This window comes from Thamnophis elegans, chromosome 13, assembly GCF_009769535.1.
Source record: "Thamnophis elegans isolate rThaEle1 chromosome 13, rThaEle1.pri, whole genome shotgun sequence".
NCBI classification, from domain to species: Eukaryota; Metazoa; Chordata; class Lepidosauria; order Squamata; family Colubridae; genus Thamnophis; species Thamnophis elegans.
In genome coordinates, this window is record NC_045553.1 from 2,741,398 (window position 1) to 2,756,355 (window position 14,958).

A 14,958-nucleotide genomic window follows, 5' to 3' on the forward strand; every position below is an offset into this window, starting at 1 on the left:
TGGGCCGTTTTTTCAGTCCATTTCTCAGGCCGTTGGGACTAGAAGACCTCCAAGGTCCCTTCCAACTTTGGTTATTCCTATGCTTTAGCTGAATTTTGAAATACCAGATTGCAGACCCTCCAACCAAACAGACAAGCTGGCCTTCCGAAGACCCTCGTAATCTCCCCACTACCACCACCATGGATCAGTGGTCGATTCTCCATCTCCGAAAGAGACCCTCCCCTCTTCCACTGGACAAATGGTCAACCAAGCTGAAATAATAACAATGAATTTGTGAAAATAATAATGACGAATCTGTCTAGTAACCTAGAGAGAATTATTTTGCGTCTCTTTAGGCTGGACTGAGTTAAAAAACTGGACCAGTCCAGTCAGAGGAGGCGTGGCCAGCAATTTGCATAACTCAGTCTCAAGGCTAATGGACAAAGTTAACCCCATGCTTGGATTCCCCAAGCAGCGCGCATAGAAGCACCGTTCAGGTAAGTCAACGGTTGTTCTCCATCTCCGAAAGAGATCCCCCTCTTCCACTGGACAACGGTGGGCGTCCGCTCTTCCCCTCCGCCCCTCCCCCCAACGGCGATCCTCCCCCACACCTCCAACAAAGAACACAGAGAAGCTTAGCCGGGATTAGCAAAATAAAAGTTTGTTGGGATCTTCAGTTGATAAAAACGTGAACAAAAGAAGATAAAGACCACTTGCTGGAAAGGCGGAGAGAGTGAAGGGGGGGTAGGTGGTCTCCTTCCTTTGGCTGCTCTTCCTTCCTACACCCCCACCCCCAGCACCCATGTGTGTGTGTGGGGGGGTGTCCAAGCTGCCCCACCCCAACCCCCGAAAACAAGAATTTACCACGACTGTTCAAAGTGACCAATTAGGAAAGGCTTTTACTGTTAAGAGCCGATACACAGCGCGGCGAGGCTGATGGTGGGCTGGCGGTGGTTTTCTCTTTAGGGCTCTGGAGGGCCGGGTGTGTGGGGCCCTCCCTTGGCGCGCGCCCCGAGTAAATGAAAGGCGCATCGGAAGCAAGCAATTCAGGCAGACACCCCTGTGTTTGGCTACAGCGTTTCATTAGGTAGATAACTCTGCAATAGGAACAGGTGAGGAAGGAGTGACTCTAGTTCTGGAAAGATTTTGGCATGCACGCGGGGGGAGGGGGGGCGCTCGGAAGAGGGAGGGAGGGGTAGATGCACCCCGGCCCTCTGTTGACCGCCGAGTAGTCCCCTCCAAGCGCCCGGGGTTCAAACAGTCCGATCCGTCCCCGAATGCTTGCGAACCATTTTGCTTCCGTTCACCTGGTCCACAGCCAGCGTCTCCACCTCGGGCGGCTGGGGCTGGGCGGGAGGGACGTGGTGGATACGGTGGGCCACCCCCACGTGGCTCTTGTGCTGCCTCTCCCGGGCCGGGCTGTGGGGCTCGGACGAAGTGCGCTCGGACGGGATGGGCGGGATGACCAAAGGCCTCTCTTTCAGAAGGTGCAGCTCGGTGGACTCCCTGGCCAGTAAGAAGGGCGTGGGGTCAGGCATGGCGTCCACCGGCTCCCGCAGCAGCAGCTTACGGCTATCCGAGCCCAATCGGTAGGCCTCCTCGAATTCGGGGTTGAGCGGCGTGGAAAGACTCTTCTTCATCCGCCGTCGCGGAGTTTCCGGGAGCTTCTCTTTGGGAGGAGCGGGTTTGTAGCCGGAGAGCACGGGGCTTCCCGACGGGGAGCTGTCCGATGTCCCGCTGGAGCTCATGAGTTTTTTCTTGGTGGCGTGGAGCTGGGAGGTCAGGTAGGCGATGGTGCTGGCCCGCTGCTCCAGTTCGCTGGAGAGCATGTTCAATTTATGGCTCTTCATCTTCAGCTCCTCCAAGTATTTCTTCTCCCGTTCCTTGATGGTGTTCTCCAGCACCGCGATCATGGCGTTTTTCTGCTCCAGCTCTTTCAATAATTCATTGTTTTCCATCTCCTTTGCTTTGAGCTGGGCCTCCAGTTCTTCGCACTTCCTTCTGAGCTCTTCGCTCCTCGAAATCCCATTTTCTGAAAGGAGAGAAGGGAGGGTTTTATTTCAATTCAAGACGGGGCCGACATTCCACAAAGCGAGCTAAGAACCAAAGCCAAGAAGTAGAACAGTTGTTCTGCGTTGGTCCCTGGGAAAAAAAAAAATCACTGCATCAACTCTCAAAGCATCCCTGGCCTGCTCTCGAGTTGCCATAGGCAGGAGGTGGGAAAACTGATGGAGCAGCACGGCAGCCGCAACCAGAAGCACATTCCACGCATACCTTTCTCAAGGCTGTCTCCCAGGTTACCTGAAACAGCCGGAGGGGAGTGACCTCTGCAGCCCACAAAAGTGCTCCGTTGGAGAATGTGATTTATGACACACCCTGGGAGGAGGGGGGGGGGGAAACAGGGTCATAGTTGGGCCGTAAATTACGTGGCGTCAGAATTGGTTTCACTTGGGTACCTGCCGATATGTTGCTCCTAATAAATAACTGGATTTCTTTTGAAGCTTGGCTCAAGGCTCATGATTTAATTAGGGCATCTGTCGGAACCCTGACAGACTGCAGGCGAATTCCTGCCTTCCCTAAAGAGCACCGCCCAAGGTTGCCAGCAAAGAAATGAAGAGGAAAATAATGGGATTTGATTCAGAAACCAACATCTAATTAAAAAAACAGCAGCAGTGACAATGCCCCACAAGGTTTAAGGAGTACCTTAAGTACGTAAGGAAGGTATACGCGAGTAGTTCAGATGCCTCACCTGTCAAGTCTGAACTTTTGAGAGTCAACTCGTAGGTCAGATCTGAAAAACAGACAAAAACTTGTAGATATTGTAGAAACTCTCTCTCCCTCTCGGCTGAATCTTCCTGGGAAAACTGGGCAACTCGTCAAGGTGTTGCGGCCCGCCAGTGGCCAGCAGAGTCGGACAGTGAGGAGGTTGGGGAGGAACATGGGTCAGTCCGGGAGTCTGGGGAAGGCTCGGATGAGGGCTCTGCGTCGGAGGCAGAGAGGGGACCAAGGCCGTCTGGCAGTGATGCCTACAGAGCTAGACAGCAGTGAGGCAGAGGAACAGCTGGAGCCTGGGCATGCACAGAGCTGCCAGAAGAAAAGAACAACTCAGGGTCGACTTGGGAGTAAAGCCACAGGTGGAAGGTGATTGGCCCCTCCCATAGGAAATAAAAGAGGGGCAAAAGGGGAGGGGGCTTTTGCAGGAAGCAATTCCTTCGTTCGGTCGTTAGATTCGTTTCAGGAGTGTGAAGATCTGTCCGTGAATCTCAGAGACTCTGTGCCCAGCCTTTCCTTGCACAGCATCTTGTTGGGAAAATATTGACATGGCAGCTTTCCAAGCTAGATAAGGTCTGTGGTCATAAATCCACCTTTGAAAGGCTGTTTGCCAGGCCTTGGCTGAATGTGAATGAGAGGAATTCACATTCGTTTAATAAAAGGGGTTCTGCCTCCTGCTTTTGGGGGAAACTTAGGTCAGAACAAAAGAAAGCCCAAAGAACATTAACGGTGCTTTCCGAAAAACAAACCCCACTTTATGACCAATGACTTGCAGAGTGACCAATTTTCAAAGTGGGAAAGCCACTTTATTTATAGGACACTTTCATCCACTTATCTGTAAATGCTATCAGCGGGCAACAGATACTCCCTCTGCCCCCAAATGTGGACCCATCAGCCAAGGCAACGGATTAAAAAATATGTGTTATCCGCCCAGTGTGTTATCTTGCAGGATGGGTGGACTTCGACTCCCAGAATTCCCCAGCAGACAGCAAAGAGAGGCAGCCCTCGACTTAACAACCGTTCATTTAGCGACCAAAGTTAACAACGGCACTGAAAAAGGTGACTGATGACCGTTTTTCACAGCTACGACCTTTGTCCCCTGCGATCGAAGTTCAAACGCTTGGCAAGCGACTCGTCCTTATGACGGTTGGGGTCACAAGCAAAGTCAAGGAGGAACGCCCAGATTCACTTAACAACTGGGTTTAACTAACTGCGGTGTCCGCCTTACCCACGGCGGCCAGAAAGATCGTAACACGGGGACGAAACAAACCCACTGAACCAATGTCTCATTTAGCCACGGACACAAGCTCGACTGCGGCTGTAAGTGGAGGACTACCTCTGCGTGGGAGGGACCCTGTCCCCAAGCCCGCTTCCCTTCTCCTCCCGTTACCTGTGCAGTGTTGCTGCAGGCGGCGGATCTCGGTGTGGAGCCCCTTGAGGGTATCCGCGTGCTGCCTCTGTAGGAAAAGCAAATTCTTCTGGGCACTGTGCAGCTGGTTCTCCAAGTTCGAAGCTGCCATCTTGGCATCCAGCAAATCTGGAGGGAGGGAAAGAAAGGAGAGAGGGAAGGAAGGAAGGAAGAGAAGGAGCGCACCTTTAGATGATGCAGACGGTACCGCCTGGCAAGGAGGAGGAAGAGATCGGGATGAAGCCAGCGGGAGGGGTGGGGGAAGAAGATCGGCGCCACCCTACGAAAAGGCTAGCGAAGGCCGCATCGGCCACCTGCCGGGAGAGCCCGAAAGTTGGAAATAGGGAAGGATCCTTCCCTTCTTTTACCATCACTGATATTTTCAGTTGGAGCAGCTCACCACCTGTAGAACTCTCCGCCTGCTTGGGATAGCTGTGTGGTCATAATGGCTGAGAGGGAGGGAGGGAGGGGAGTGTGGTGGGACTGGGGCAGCCCCGGAGATATTGGAAGACTGCTATCACGTCACCCCTAGCGAAGAGACACCTCCGGAGTCTCCGGAGAGACACCTCCTCCTCCTTGGTTTGGCCCAGACTCTCAAGCGGGGTCTCATCCCTCTGTAGACATTTTCTGTCTGGGAGAGGCTGAAAGCTTCACTGCCTCCGCTAATATTCCCTTCCAGCCCTCCAAAAGAAATAAAAATAAAAACCGGGTGGCAAAAGCACAGCGTGGTGCAGACTCTGTAGCTGGAGAGAAGGGGATCTTGCTTTATGCTAAGTTTAAGTTTAAGTTTTATTTTATTTATATGCTGCCCTATTCCCTAAGAGGGACTCAGGGCGGCGAACAACTTAAACGGGAGGGGGAAACATACAAGTACAAAATACACATATTAAAATGACCAACAACCACACCTGTCGAGAGGGGAAGGGAGCTCATCAACCCCAGGCCTGCCGACACAGCCAGGTTTTAACGGCTTTTCGGAAGGCCGGGAGAGAGGTGAGGGTCCGAATCTCCGCGGGGAGTTCGTTCCAAAGGGCCGGAGCTGCAACAGAGAAGGCCCTCCCCCGGGTGGTAGCCAGATGGCATTGGCTGGTGGATGGAACCCGGAGGAGGCCAACCCTGTGTGATCTAATGGGTCTTTGGGAGGTAACTGGCAGCAGGCGGTCTCTCAAGTACCCAGTTCCAATACCATGAAGGGCTTTATAAATAATAACTAGCACTTTGAAGCGCATCCGGAGACCGATGGGCAGCCAGTGCAGCTCGCGGAGGATAGGTGTAACGTGGGTGTATCGAGGTACACCCACAATCGCTCGCGCGGCCGCGTTCTGGACCAGTTGAAGTCTCCGAATGCTCTTCAAGGGCTGCCCCATGTAGAGCGCATTGCGGTAGCCCAGTCTTGAGGTCACGAGGGCGTGAGTGACTGTTGCGAGTGCCTCCCGGTTCAGGTATGCTTTATGCGAGTCGTATGATCTCAATTTCGAAGATTGATTCCCGGGCGAAGGATATAAAAAGGCTCCTTGGCAGAGCGGTGACTTCATCCATTATCTCGGCAACGTTTCCAGGACATGCTGCTCCCCTTCTCTCCACGCCCGCAAAGAGTTAACAAATGAACCTTGTGGGGATTTAATGTGGGTCGATGCTGACCTTTCTACTTCAGCTTTCCCTCTCTCCGTCCGAGGCCAATTTGGAAGGGTGCAGGAAAGTCATTGAGTTCTCTTTTCAAAAAGCCCAGAGTTTGCAGGGGGGAAAAAAGCCATAAACATTGATCGCTGCCCCACCCACACAAATGGTGCCCCCCCCCCCATCATCAGGAGACCTGGACGAACGCTACAGAACTGACCAAGTTTGGGTTTAAGAATTACCATCTTTTTCGCAGTATAAGCCGCACCAAGATTTTGAAGAAGTAATTAAAAAAAAAAAAAAGGTTTTGCACTCTGCAGACCTCCCAAAAACGGCCCGTTTTTTGCAAAAATCCCCCCCTTTCCCCCCCCAAAAAAGGGCATGAATAAGTCTTTAGGAGGCTTGCAGAGTGCTCCTAGGGGCTGGGGAGGGGGGGGCAAAATTGAGGGAAAAAAATGGCCCATTTTTCGTTCATTTCTGGCCTTCCCAGCCCCCAGGAATACTCCGGAAGCCTCCTAAAGGCTCTGCCCGGCCATTGTTGCAAAAGGGGGGGGGGGTTCAGGAGGCCAAAAAATGCTGCATTTAGTGCATAAGACACACCCAGATTTTCGGCTTCTTTTTTGAGGGGGAAAAAGGTGCGTGTTATACTCCGAAAAAATGCAGTCAGCCGCCGCCCGAAAAAGCAAACACGATCCTTGCTTGATTGCGTAAAAACAGAGGCCCAGAATCAAAGTGTTAGTATCGCTTTAGAAAGTCTTAACTCAGGCCACGCCTGGAATAACAGCATCCAGTTTTGGTCCCTGTGTTACAAAAAAAAAGAGGTTGAGACTTTGGAAAAAGTGCAGAGAGGAGCAGCGCCTGGACACAAAAAATGTAAGAAAGACGGTCGGAGGAACTGGGTACGGCTGCTTTAGAGCAAAGGAGGACTGGGATGGGGAACATGATAACGGTGTTCCAGTATCTCAGGGGCTGCCCCAAAGAAGAGGGAGTCAAGCCGTTCTCCAAAGAACCTGAAGGCAGGACGAGAAGCGATGGGTGGAAACTAATCAAGGAGAGAAGCAACTTAGAACTAAAGAGAAACTTCCTAACAGTGAGGACAATTGACCAGTGGAACAGAAGCTGCCTCCAGACGTTGTAGATGCTCCATCACTGGAGGTTTTAAAGAAAAGACTGGATAGTCATTTGTTTGAAGTGGTACAGGGTGTCTTGCTTGACCAGGGGGCTGGACTAGAAGACCTCCGAGGTCCCTTCCAGCTCTATTCTGATTGACTTGAGGGTCTCCTGCTTGAGCAGGGGGATGGACTAGAAGACCTCCGAGGTCCCTACCAGCTCTATTCTGATTGACTTGAGGGTCTCCTGCTTGAGCAGGGGGATGGACTAGAAGACCTCCGAGGTCCCTTCCAGCTCTATTCTGATTGACTTGAGGGTCTCCTGCTTGAGCAGGGGGATGGACTAGAAGACCTCCGAGGTCCCTTCCAGCTCTATTCTGATTGACTTGAGGGTCTCCTGCTTGAGCAGGGGGTTGGACTAGAAGACCTCCGAGGTCCCTACCAGCTCTATTTTGATTGACTTGAGGGTCTCCTGCTTGAGCAGGGGGATGGACTAGAAGACCTCTGAGGTCCCTTCCAGCTCTATTCTGATTGACTTGAGGGTCTCCTGCTTGAGCAGGGGGATGGACTAGAAGACCTCCAAGGTCCCTTCCAGCTCTATTCTGATTGACTTGAGGGTCTCCTGCTTGAGGAGGGGGCTGGACTAGAAGACCTCCGAGGTCTCTTCCAGCTCTATTCTGATTGACTTGAGGGCCTCCTGCTTGAGGAGGGGGCTGGACTAGAAGACCTCCCAGGTCCCTTCCAGCTCTATTCTGATTGACTTGAGGGCCTCCTGCTTGAGCAGGGGGCTGGACTAGAAGACCTCCAAGGTCCCTTCCAGCTCTATTCTGACCGGAATTCTACTCAAAATCTTCTGCATCGTTGGTGGCTTGAGATGCCTGAACCGGAATGGCCCCAAGTGCTGAGAAAGATGGATCAAGGGACTCTTCCCTCCAGTTGTTTTGCTTGGCATCTAATCACCGCCATTTTCCATCCCTCTATAATTAGCTCAATTGCCAAGGATGAACGAACAATCTCACTCGCAGGAGTCGTGCGCTAAAGATCTCAGAAACTTGCATGGGAGCACAGAGAAAACAAGGGTCGAAGTCCGCAATAGCTCATCCTTCCTTCAGGACGATTCAGGGTGACAAGATAGCCGTCTTCCAATACTTGAAGGGCTGCCCCAACGAAGAGGGGGGCGGGGCAGCTTATTCACCAAAGCAACTAAAGGCAGGACAAGAAGCAATGGGTGGAAACTAACCAAGGGGAGAAGCAGCCTAGAGCGAAGGAGGAATTTCCTGACGGTGAGAACAATTAACCAGCGGAACGGCTTGCCTCCAGAGATTGCGGGTGCTCCCATCACCGGAGGATTTTAAGGACTGATGGCAAGGAACAGCATAGGCCTCCTGCACAAGAGCAGTGGGGTCGGACTAGATGACCTCCGAGCTCCCTTCGAGCCCTTGCCACTGTCCCTGAATTGTGGCAGATCCAGAGAAATGGACAAACTCAAGTTAACCAAGTTAAAAGTCGTCGGGCAAATGGGGGTGGCCAGCCTCCAGATAGACAAGAGAGAAAGAGAGATCAGACAGTCACGAGGATGCTAAGAAGTCTCGAAGTTCCGGCTCTCTTCCCCCCCTTTTTCCTTTTCAAATGCGAAGGCTGGTCCCATCCCACCCTCGTCCCCTTCACCCGTCCTAATTTTCCAGACAGACTGCCCTGGTTCCCTCCCAGGCGACCTGCGGATGTCGTCTGGACCTTTAATGTCTCTGCAGAGTTATTTTTAGCCAGCCCCTCCCTCCCCGCCACCACCACGGTGAAAGGGAGAACAATTAGGAGGACATCGTGGTGGTTGCAGGCACGGACAAAAGGATGAGCTAACCTCCCCACACACACACGCAAACGCTTTCTGGAAATACGGACAATCCCTACTACCCGTCCCGGTGGGCTGCCACTCCCAAGCTCCCAGACACGGCGGCGGTGTGGCAATTTGCCACCGACTTACAGCATAGTGCAGGCAAGATTTTGGCAGAGGCCAACCGACTGGGCTATTCGGCAGAATCCTCCCTCGGTCCGTTCACTTGATTTCCCCCCTCCCCTGTCCTTGCAAAAACCCGCAACGGTGGGAACAGGGACTTTCTCTTTGGAAGTGTTTAAAAAAATCCCCTTCCCGATCCCCCCCACCCCCCAAAAAAGACAGGGAGTTTTTCCCCCATCAATTCCAGCTTTTGGAGAGACACAGCTGCAAATTCAATGGCCCAACGGAGAGAAAGACGCTCCTTTTTAAGGGTGTTTTCACGATCGCCATGTACAAACGAATCAACAAGTCGAGTTAAGCAAGAACAGGGAAGTGTGGCTGAGAGTCCAGATGTCCAAATGCTGCTTGTTAAGACTGCTGGACCCCACCCAGTTCTCCAGAACCGCCACTGACCCGAGACGGGCAGTTTTTAGAAACCAAAGAACAGCCAGCAAACGGGATGATGGAAATAGATTTGCGATGCACGATCGCTGAGCCTTGGAAAGCTGAGAGATACGATGCTTAGCAAAGACACCAGCTGCAAAATAATAATAATAATAATTCTTTTGACTGTGCATTGCAGTTAAGAGACCAAACCTCTCGAAGCAGAAGGAAGAGAGCAAAGTTTAGCCTCCAGCTCACACGGGAAGAGAAGTTCCCCTTTTACCGAGATCCTAAATTGAGAGCCACAAATTCGAATCCAAACCACAGGCCTAAAATATACCGGCTTGGCGCTTCGTATGGCCGGGCAGTGCCCCACCCCACCCACCAGCCTTGCGTGATGGGTGCCCCCTCGCTGTTTTTAATTACTCGCGGAAATATTACTTGCGCCACACAAACAAGCGGCGACACCACCCGGCTTAATCCAATTAAATACGATAAAACCGGCTTTAAAGGTGGCGCAAAGTTCACTGACATTACTGACACTCGGAGACCGGCTTCTGCCACTAACGTCCTCCTTTAATGCCGCCTTCTAACTTTCTGGAAGTTTGCTTCGTCCTCCCTCCTAATTGTAGAGAAAAAAGAGCTTCCTCTAGAGAGAAAATCCGAGTGTTTTATTCTTGCCGCGGTGCAATTTTATGTCCTTTACAACCTGACAAAAGATTCAGCCAATTGTGGGGACTCACAACTGCTACCATTCAGCATTTCGTAGCCCTAATATTCCCGTTTGGCTAAAAAAAGTAAAAAGCCTTGGAGAAGAGAGAGGTTCAAACAATGCATTCGAAAGGCAGCATGATGCTGGGAGAGGATTCATTTTAAAAAAAACCTTCCAGGCTGAATAGAGAGTTGATATATTTCATGTTTTTGTGGTACCCTAACTTTACACAAGGCACGGCAGCCTAATTTTTCCCCCCCAAGCAGAACCAACAGCCACCAAGACTCCCCAAAACTACCATCACAAGTTTTCCGAGTAAATTTGGATCCCAAGACCCCCCCCCCCCCCACTCCACTGATCTGATCGGCTCCGAAAGACGCAGACTTTCCGCTAAAATAAAATAAAAATAAGAATTAAAAGCACCCTAAAAAGCAGCCCATTGACAAACTCACCCCCTTTACACCGGCATTCTCACAAATCCCAGCTCCCGAAGATTTATTCTCCGCCCCAAAAAATGCCCCTGAGGATGGGAAGACGGCGTGGTCCATTCAGCACTGACGGCTGCTGTGAAAGCTTGCTGCGTAAGGAGGAAGCGAAAGGAAATCCTGGTTTTTCGTTTTTCACACATATCACACACACACACATTCCCCCACCCCCCCAAAAAAAGATGCGGTCTCCTTTTTTTTCCACCTGCAATGCAGGCAAGGAATTTAAGGATCCTCCCTTGCACTTTCCAAGCCCCCCTCCCTTTCCCCAACAAGCTGGCGCCTTTTCAATACATTCCCCCTTTTCCCAGCCCATTGCAACTCAGCCCACTCCCAGCACAGTTCACGCGTTTCCCATCCAGCAGGGAGACCCCTCCCATCCCACCGATGTCCCACCTTCAGTTGAAGAAGCATGTAGGGTATCAGACAGCCAGACCACCGCTAGCTAGCTTGTGAGCTGGAGTGGGGTGGGGTGGGGTGGGGAGAGAGACAAGAGGGAGGGGCGCCATTCTAGCGAGAAGCTGGCCTGGCCGCTATCATTTCCAGCTGGGCCTGCGCTGAGACTGGAGCGTCGCAACTGTGCCACAATCTCCCCATCACCTTGCGTCGGCCGGTCGGCGCACTGCAAAGGAAAATGTGTGTGTGTGTGTGTGTGTGTGAAGGGGAGGGGGGGTCCTCCTCGCCTCCCCCGCCCTCTGTCGCTGCCCTTCGCGACTCTCCCTTTCTCTAAAGTGAAAACCTGATGGATTCTTCCAATTAAAAGAAGATTAAAGAAGGAAGAAGAAACAGCCGAGAACAACATAATTATATTCCGCAGGGAAGGTTCCGAAGCTGGAAGGGGTGAAATTAAGATGAGCGCAGGGGTTTCTCGAACTTACGGCCGCAACGGAGCCCACAATTTACGTCGTTAAAGTGAGACATTTGTTCAGGGAGTTCTGCCCCGGGTTACGACCCGTCTCGCCACGGGGGTTTGAGTGAATCACTGCCGTTGCTGAGCGAATCACAGGGTTGTTAAATGAATCTGGCTCCCCTCCCCATGCTTGTCAGAAGGATGTAAAGGGGGACACACACACCCCCAGGATGCTGCAACCGTCATAAATATGAATCAGTTGCCAAGCTTCTGCATTTTGATCATGTGACCAGAGGGATGCTGCATGGCCATAAGTGCTTTCAGTGCTGTTGTTGCCTTGAAAGGGCACTAAATGAACTGTTGTAAGTCGAGGATTACCTGTACATAAATAAGATGTAGATAAAGAGAGAGAGAGAGAGAGAGAGGGAGGGAGAGACAGACATAGGGATGATAGATAGGTATAGATGGATAAGACAGAGCAGCAGTTCTTTAGGGATGATAGAAATGGATGGATGGATGATAGAGAGATAGATGATAAGATAGATACACTGACAGATAGATAAATAGATAGATGATAGACCGATAATGTAGATACATAGATAGATCATAAGAAAAAAAGATAGATAAATAGATAAGATAGATACAGACAGATGATGATAAGTGATTAGATAGATATAGACATGATCGATAGATATAGATGATTAGATATAGATAGATGATAGATGATTAGATAGATATAGATGATTAGACAGATATAGATAGATGATTAGATATATATAGACATGATCGATAAATATAGATTAGATAGATATAGACAGATGATGATAAATAGATGAGTAGTTAGATGATTAGATATAGATAGATGATAGATGATTAGATAGATAGATAGATAGATAGATAGATAGATAGATAGATAGATAGATATTGATGGATGGATGGACGGACGGACGGATGAGATGATTAGATAGATAGATAGATAGATAGATAGATAGATAGATAGATAGATGATAGATAGATAGATAGATAGATAGATAATGATGGATGGATGGACGGACGGATGAGATGATTAGATAGATAGATGATAGATAGGTTAGATAGATAGATAGATAGATAGATAGATAGATAGATAGATAGATAGGTTAGATAGATACAGACATGATCGATATATAGACAGATGATAAATAGATGAGTAGTTAGATGATTAGATACTGATAGATGATTAGATAGATAGATAGATAGATAGATAGATAGATAGATAGATAGATAATGATGGATGGATGGACGGATGGATGATAGATGGTTAGATAGATAGACAGACAGATGGATAGATTAGATAGATATAGACATGATCGATAGATATAGATAGATGATTAGATAGATAGATATAGATGATGATAAATAGATGAGTAGTTAGATGATTAGACACAGATAGATGATAGATGATTAGATAGATAGATAGATAGATAGATAGATAGATAGATAGATAGATAGATAGATAATGATGGATGGATGGACGGATGGATGATAGATGATTAGATAGATTAGATAGATATAGACATGATGATAGATAAATATAGATAGATGATTAGATATAGACAGATGATGATAAATAGAGATAGATAGATAGATAGATAGATAGATAGATAGATAGATAGATAGATAGATAGATAATGATTAGAGGATAGAAAGAAAGATAAGAGTACGTACTAAGTTCCTTAGAGGGGGGGACACTCTCCTTAAATGAGGGTCTCCCTAAAAGTCATTCCATGGAGGAAAACCACACTCCTTAAATTGGTGTGTGTGTGTGTTTCCTCACTTAGTACTAGGGGGGCTCCTCTCAGCCTTCCCAGAGGGAGACCACCCTCCTTAATTGGGGAGGGGTCTCCACGTGTCATTACTTGGGGAGGGGGAGACCACCCCCTTTATCATATGGGGGGTCCTCAACTAGTGGTGGCGGGGCTCCTCTCAGGCTTCCCAGAGGGAGGGAGGGAGGGAGGGAGGGCTCCCTCTTTAAGTGGGGAGGGGTCTCCTCCCCCCTGCAGAAAAACACGCCCCCTCCTCCAAAGCCCCCTCCCCTCTGAAGGTGGGGGGGGCTCCCCTTCCTCAGGCTGGGGTTGGGGGGTCCCTCTCCATCTCCCCCTCCCCCAGGGGTGAAACAGGGGGGGGGGTAATCTGCCAAAGCCCCTTCCCTCTACGCGGTGCATGACGGGAAGAACCTGTAAAAGGGGGGGGGGGAGATTCTGATACTCACCCGCCGCCGCCGCCGCCGCTCCCCCCGCCCCGCTCCGGTCCTGCCGGGGGGAGGGAGGCCGAGGGGAGGGGGCGCTGCTCCCCAATGGCAGCGACGAGGAGGAGGAGGAGGAGGGAGGGGGTGACAGGGTGACGTGGAGGGCAGGGGAACTGCGCAGGCGCGGAGGCTCAGGTGCAGCCGCGGCGGTACAGCTGCCGCGTTGCCACGGCAACCGGCTGGGCGCTTCCCCTGGCAGCCGTTGCCGGTTTTTTTTCTCCTTCTCTCTCTCTCTCTCTCCCCCGCCTCCTTTCCGTTGGCGGCTCCGCCCACTCGGGGGCGGGTCCTCGGGGGCGTTCCAGGAGGCGGGGCCTGGGGAAAAAGGAGGTGAGCGGAAGTTGCAGCTTCGTCTCTTTAGCAGCCAGGAAACAATAATAACAACAATAATAACAACAACAACAATAATAACAACAACAACAATCTATTGAGGTAATAGCTTATAGCAGTGTTTCTCAACCTTGGCGACTTTAAGTCCTGTGGACTTCAACTCCCAGAATCCCCCAGCCAGCTATGCTGGCTGGGGGATTCTGGGAGTTGAAGTCCACAGGACTTAAAGTCGCCAAGGTTGAGAAACACTGGCTTATAGTACATTCATTATCATATGAATATACAAACACACACACATTATATATAGTATATTTTAAATTTATAATATAATAATATAATATAGTATTGTATCGTAATTGTATATTATTATATTATATGATAATATAGCATATATTTGATAATTTATTGCAACAACAAATGTATACTATATTATCTGATAATTTATTGTAACAACACAATACATAATTTTAATGTGCAATTAATGCACTGTATGTACATTAGTATATTTTATATACTATATATATTTACATTATAAATTACACACACACACAATGATATTGTAGCAAAATTATTAGATACTGTTATTTTAATATGCTATTAAATAGCTTTACTAATATATTATCATATATAATATGATATTAACTGTAAGAGCCATATCTCACAACAAGGCATTTAAAGTCTCACCCTAATAGCTTTGACAGCCATTGTTTCTGACTGCCATCTGTCAGAAACGGTGTAGTGTCTGCTTGGGCTGGGGGTTGGACTAGATGACCTACAAGGTCCCTTCCAACTGTGTTAATCTGTTAATCTAATTTCACAGGAACCACAGCCATTGTGTACTATTGCCGGGCCATAATTCTGATGATTTCATCATAATCAAGAATTATTCTGGTAAAATGTTTGATTCATTTGCAGGAAGCCTTTGCTGTAACCTCCCCAGGCCCACCACCGACTGCCAAAATCAATTCACCAGCCCAAAATTTGCATCCAAACACCACTTCCTAATAACTCAAAACCCTGAATTAAAACTGGCAT

The 14,958-nt window shown here is 49.5% G+C and overlaps 1 protein-coding gene across 4 annotated transcripts; it reads right to left on the bottom strand.

Annotated features, from left to right (window-relative positions):
- Positions 1 to 851: 851 nt before the first annotated feature.
- On the bottom strand, positions 852 to 13,711 carry CCDC92 (coiled-coil domain containing 92). 4 transcript variants are annotated; one of them, XM_032229994.1, is made up of 4 exons: positions 13,561 to 13,711; positions 4,142 to 4,291; positions 2,729 to 2,770; positions 852 to 2,011 (listed from the first exon to the last, which is right to left on the bottom strand). In XM_032229994.1, the coding sequence occupies exons 2-4, from the start codon at positions 4,269 to 4,271 to the stop codon at positions 1,233 to 1,235; spliced, it is 951 nt and encodes a 316-aa protein (XP_032085885.1). In that variant the 5' UTR covers positions 4,272 to 4,291; positions 13,561 to 13,711; the 3' UTR covers positions 852 to 1,232. The 4 variants fall into 4 exon arrangements, with proteins under 4 accessions (XP_032085885.1, XP_032085881.1, XP_032085884.1 ...); XM_032229990.1 differs by having other exon boundaries at positions 4,142 to 4,288; positions 13,561 to 13,632; XM_032229993.1 differs by lacking the exon at positions 13,561 to 13,711 and adding an exon at positions 10,856 to 11,448 and having other exon boundaries at positions 4,142 to 4,288.
- Positions 13,712 to 14,958: the final 1,247 nt, after the last annotated feature.

Excerpts from the sequence above, each read along its gene's own strand:
- CCDC92 (XM_032229994.1), bottom strand. The coding sequence starts at position 4,271 with ATGGCAGCTTCGAACTTGGAGAACCAGCTGCACAGTGCCCAGAAGAAT. Across the intron at positions 2,771-4,141 it reads CCTGCAGCAACACTGCACAG|ATCTGACCTACGAGTTGACT; the intron begins GTAACGGGAGGA and ends TCTGTTTTTCAG. Across the intron at positions 2,012-2,728 it reads CAAAAGTTCAGACTTGACAG|AAAATGGGATTTCGAGGAGC; the intron begins GTGAGGCATCTG and ends CTCTCCTTTCAG.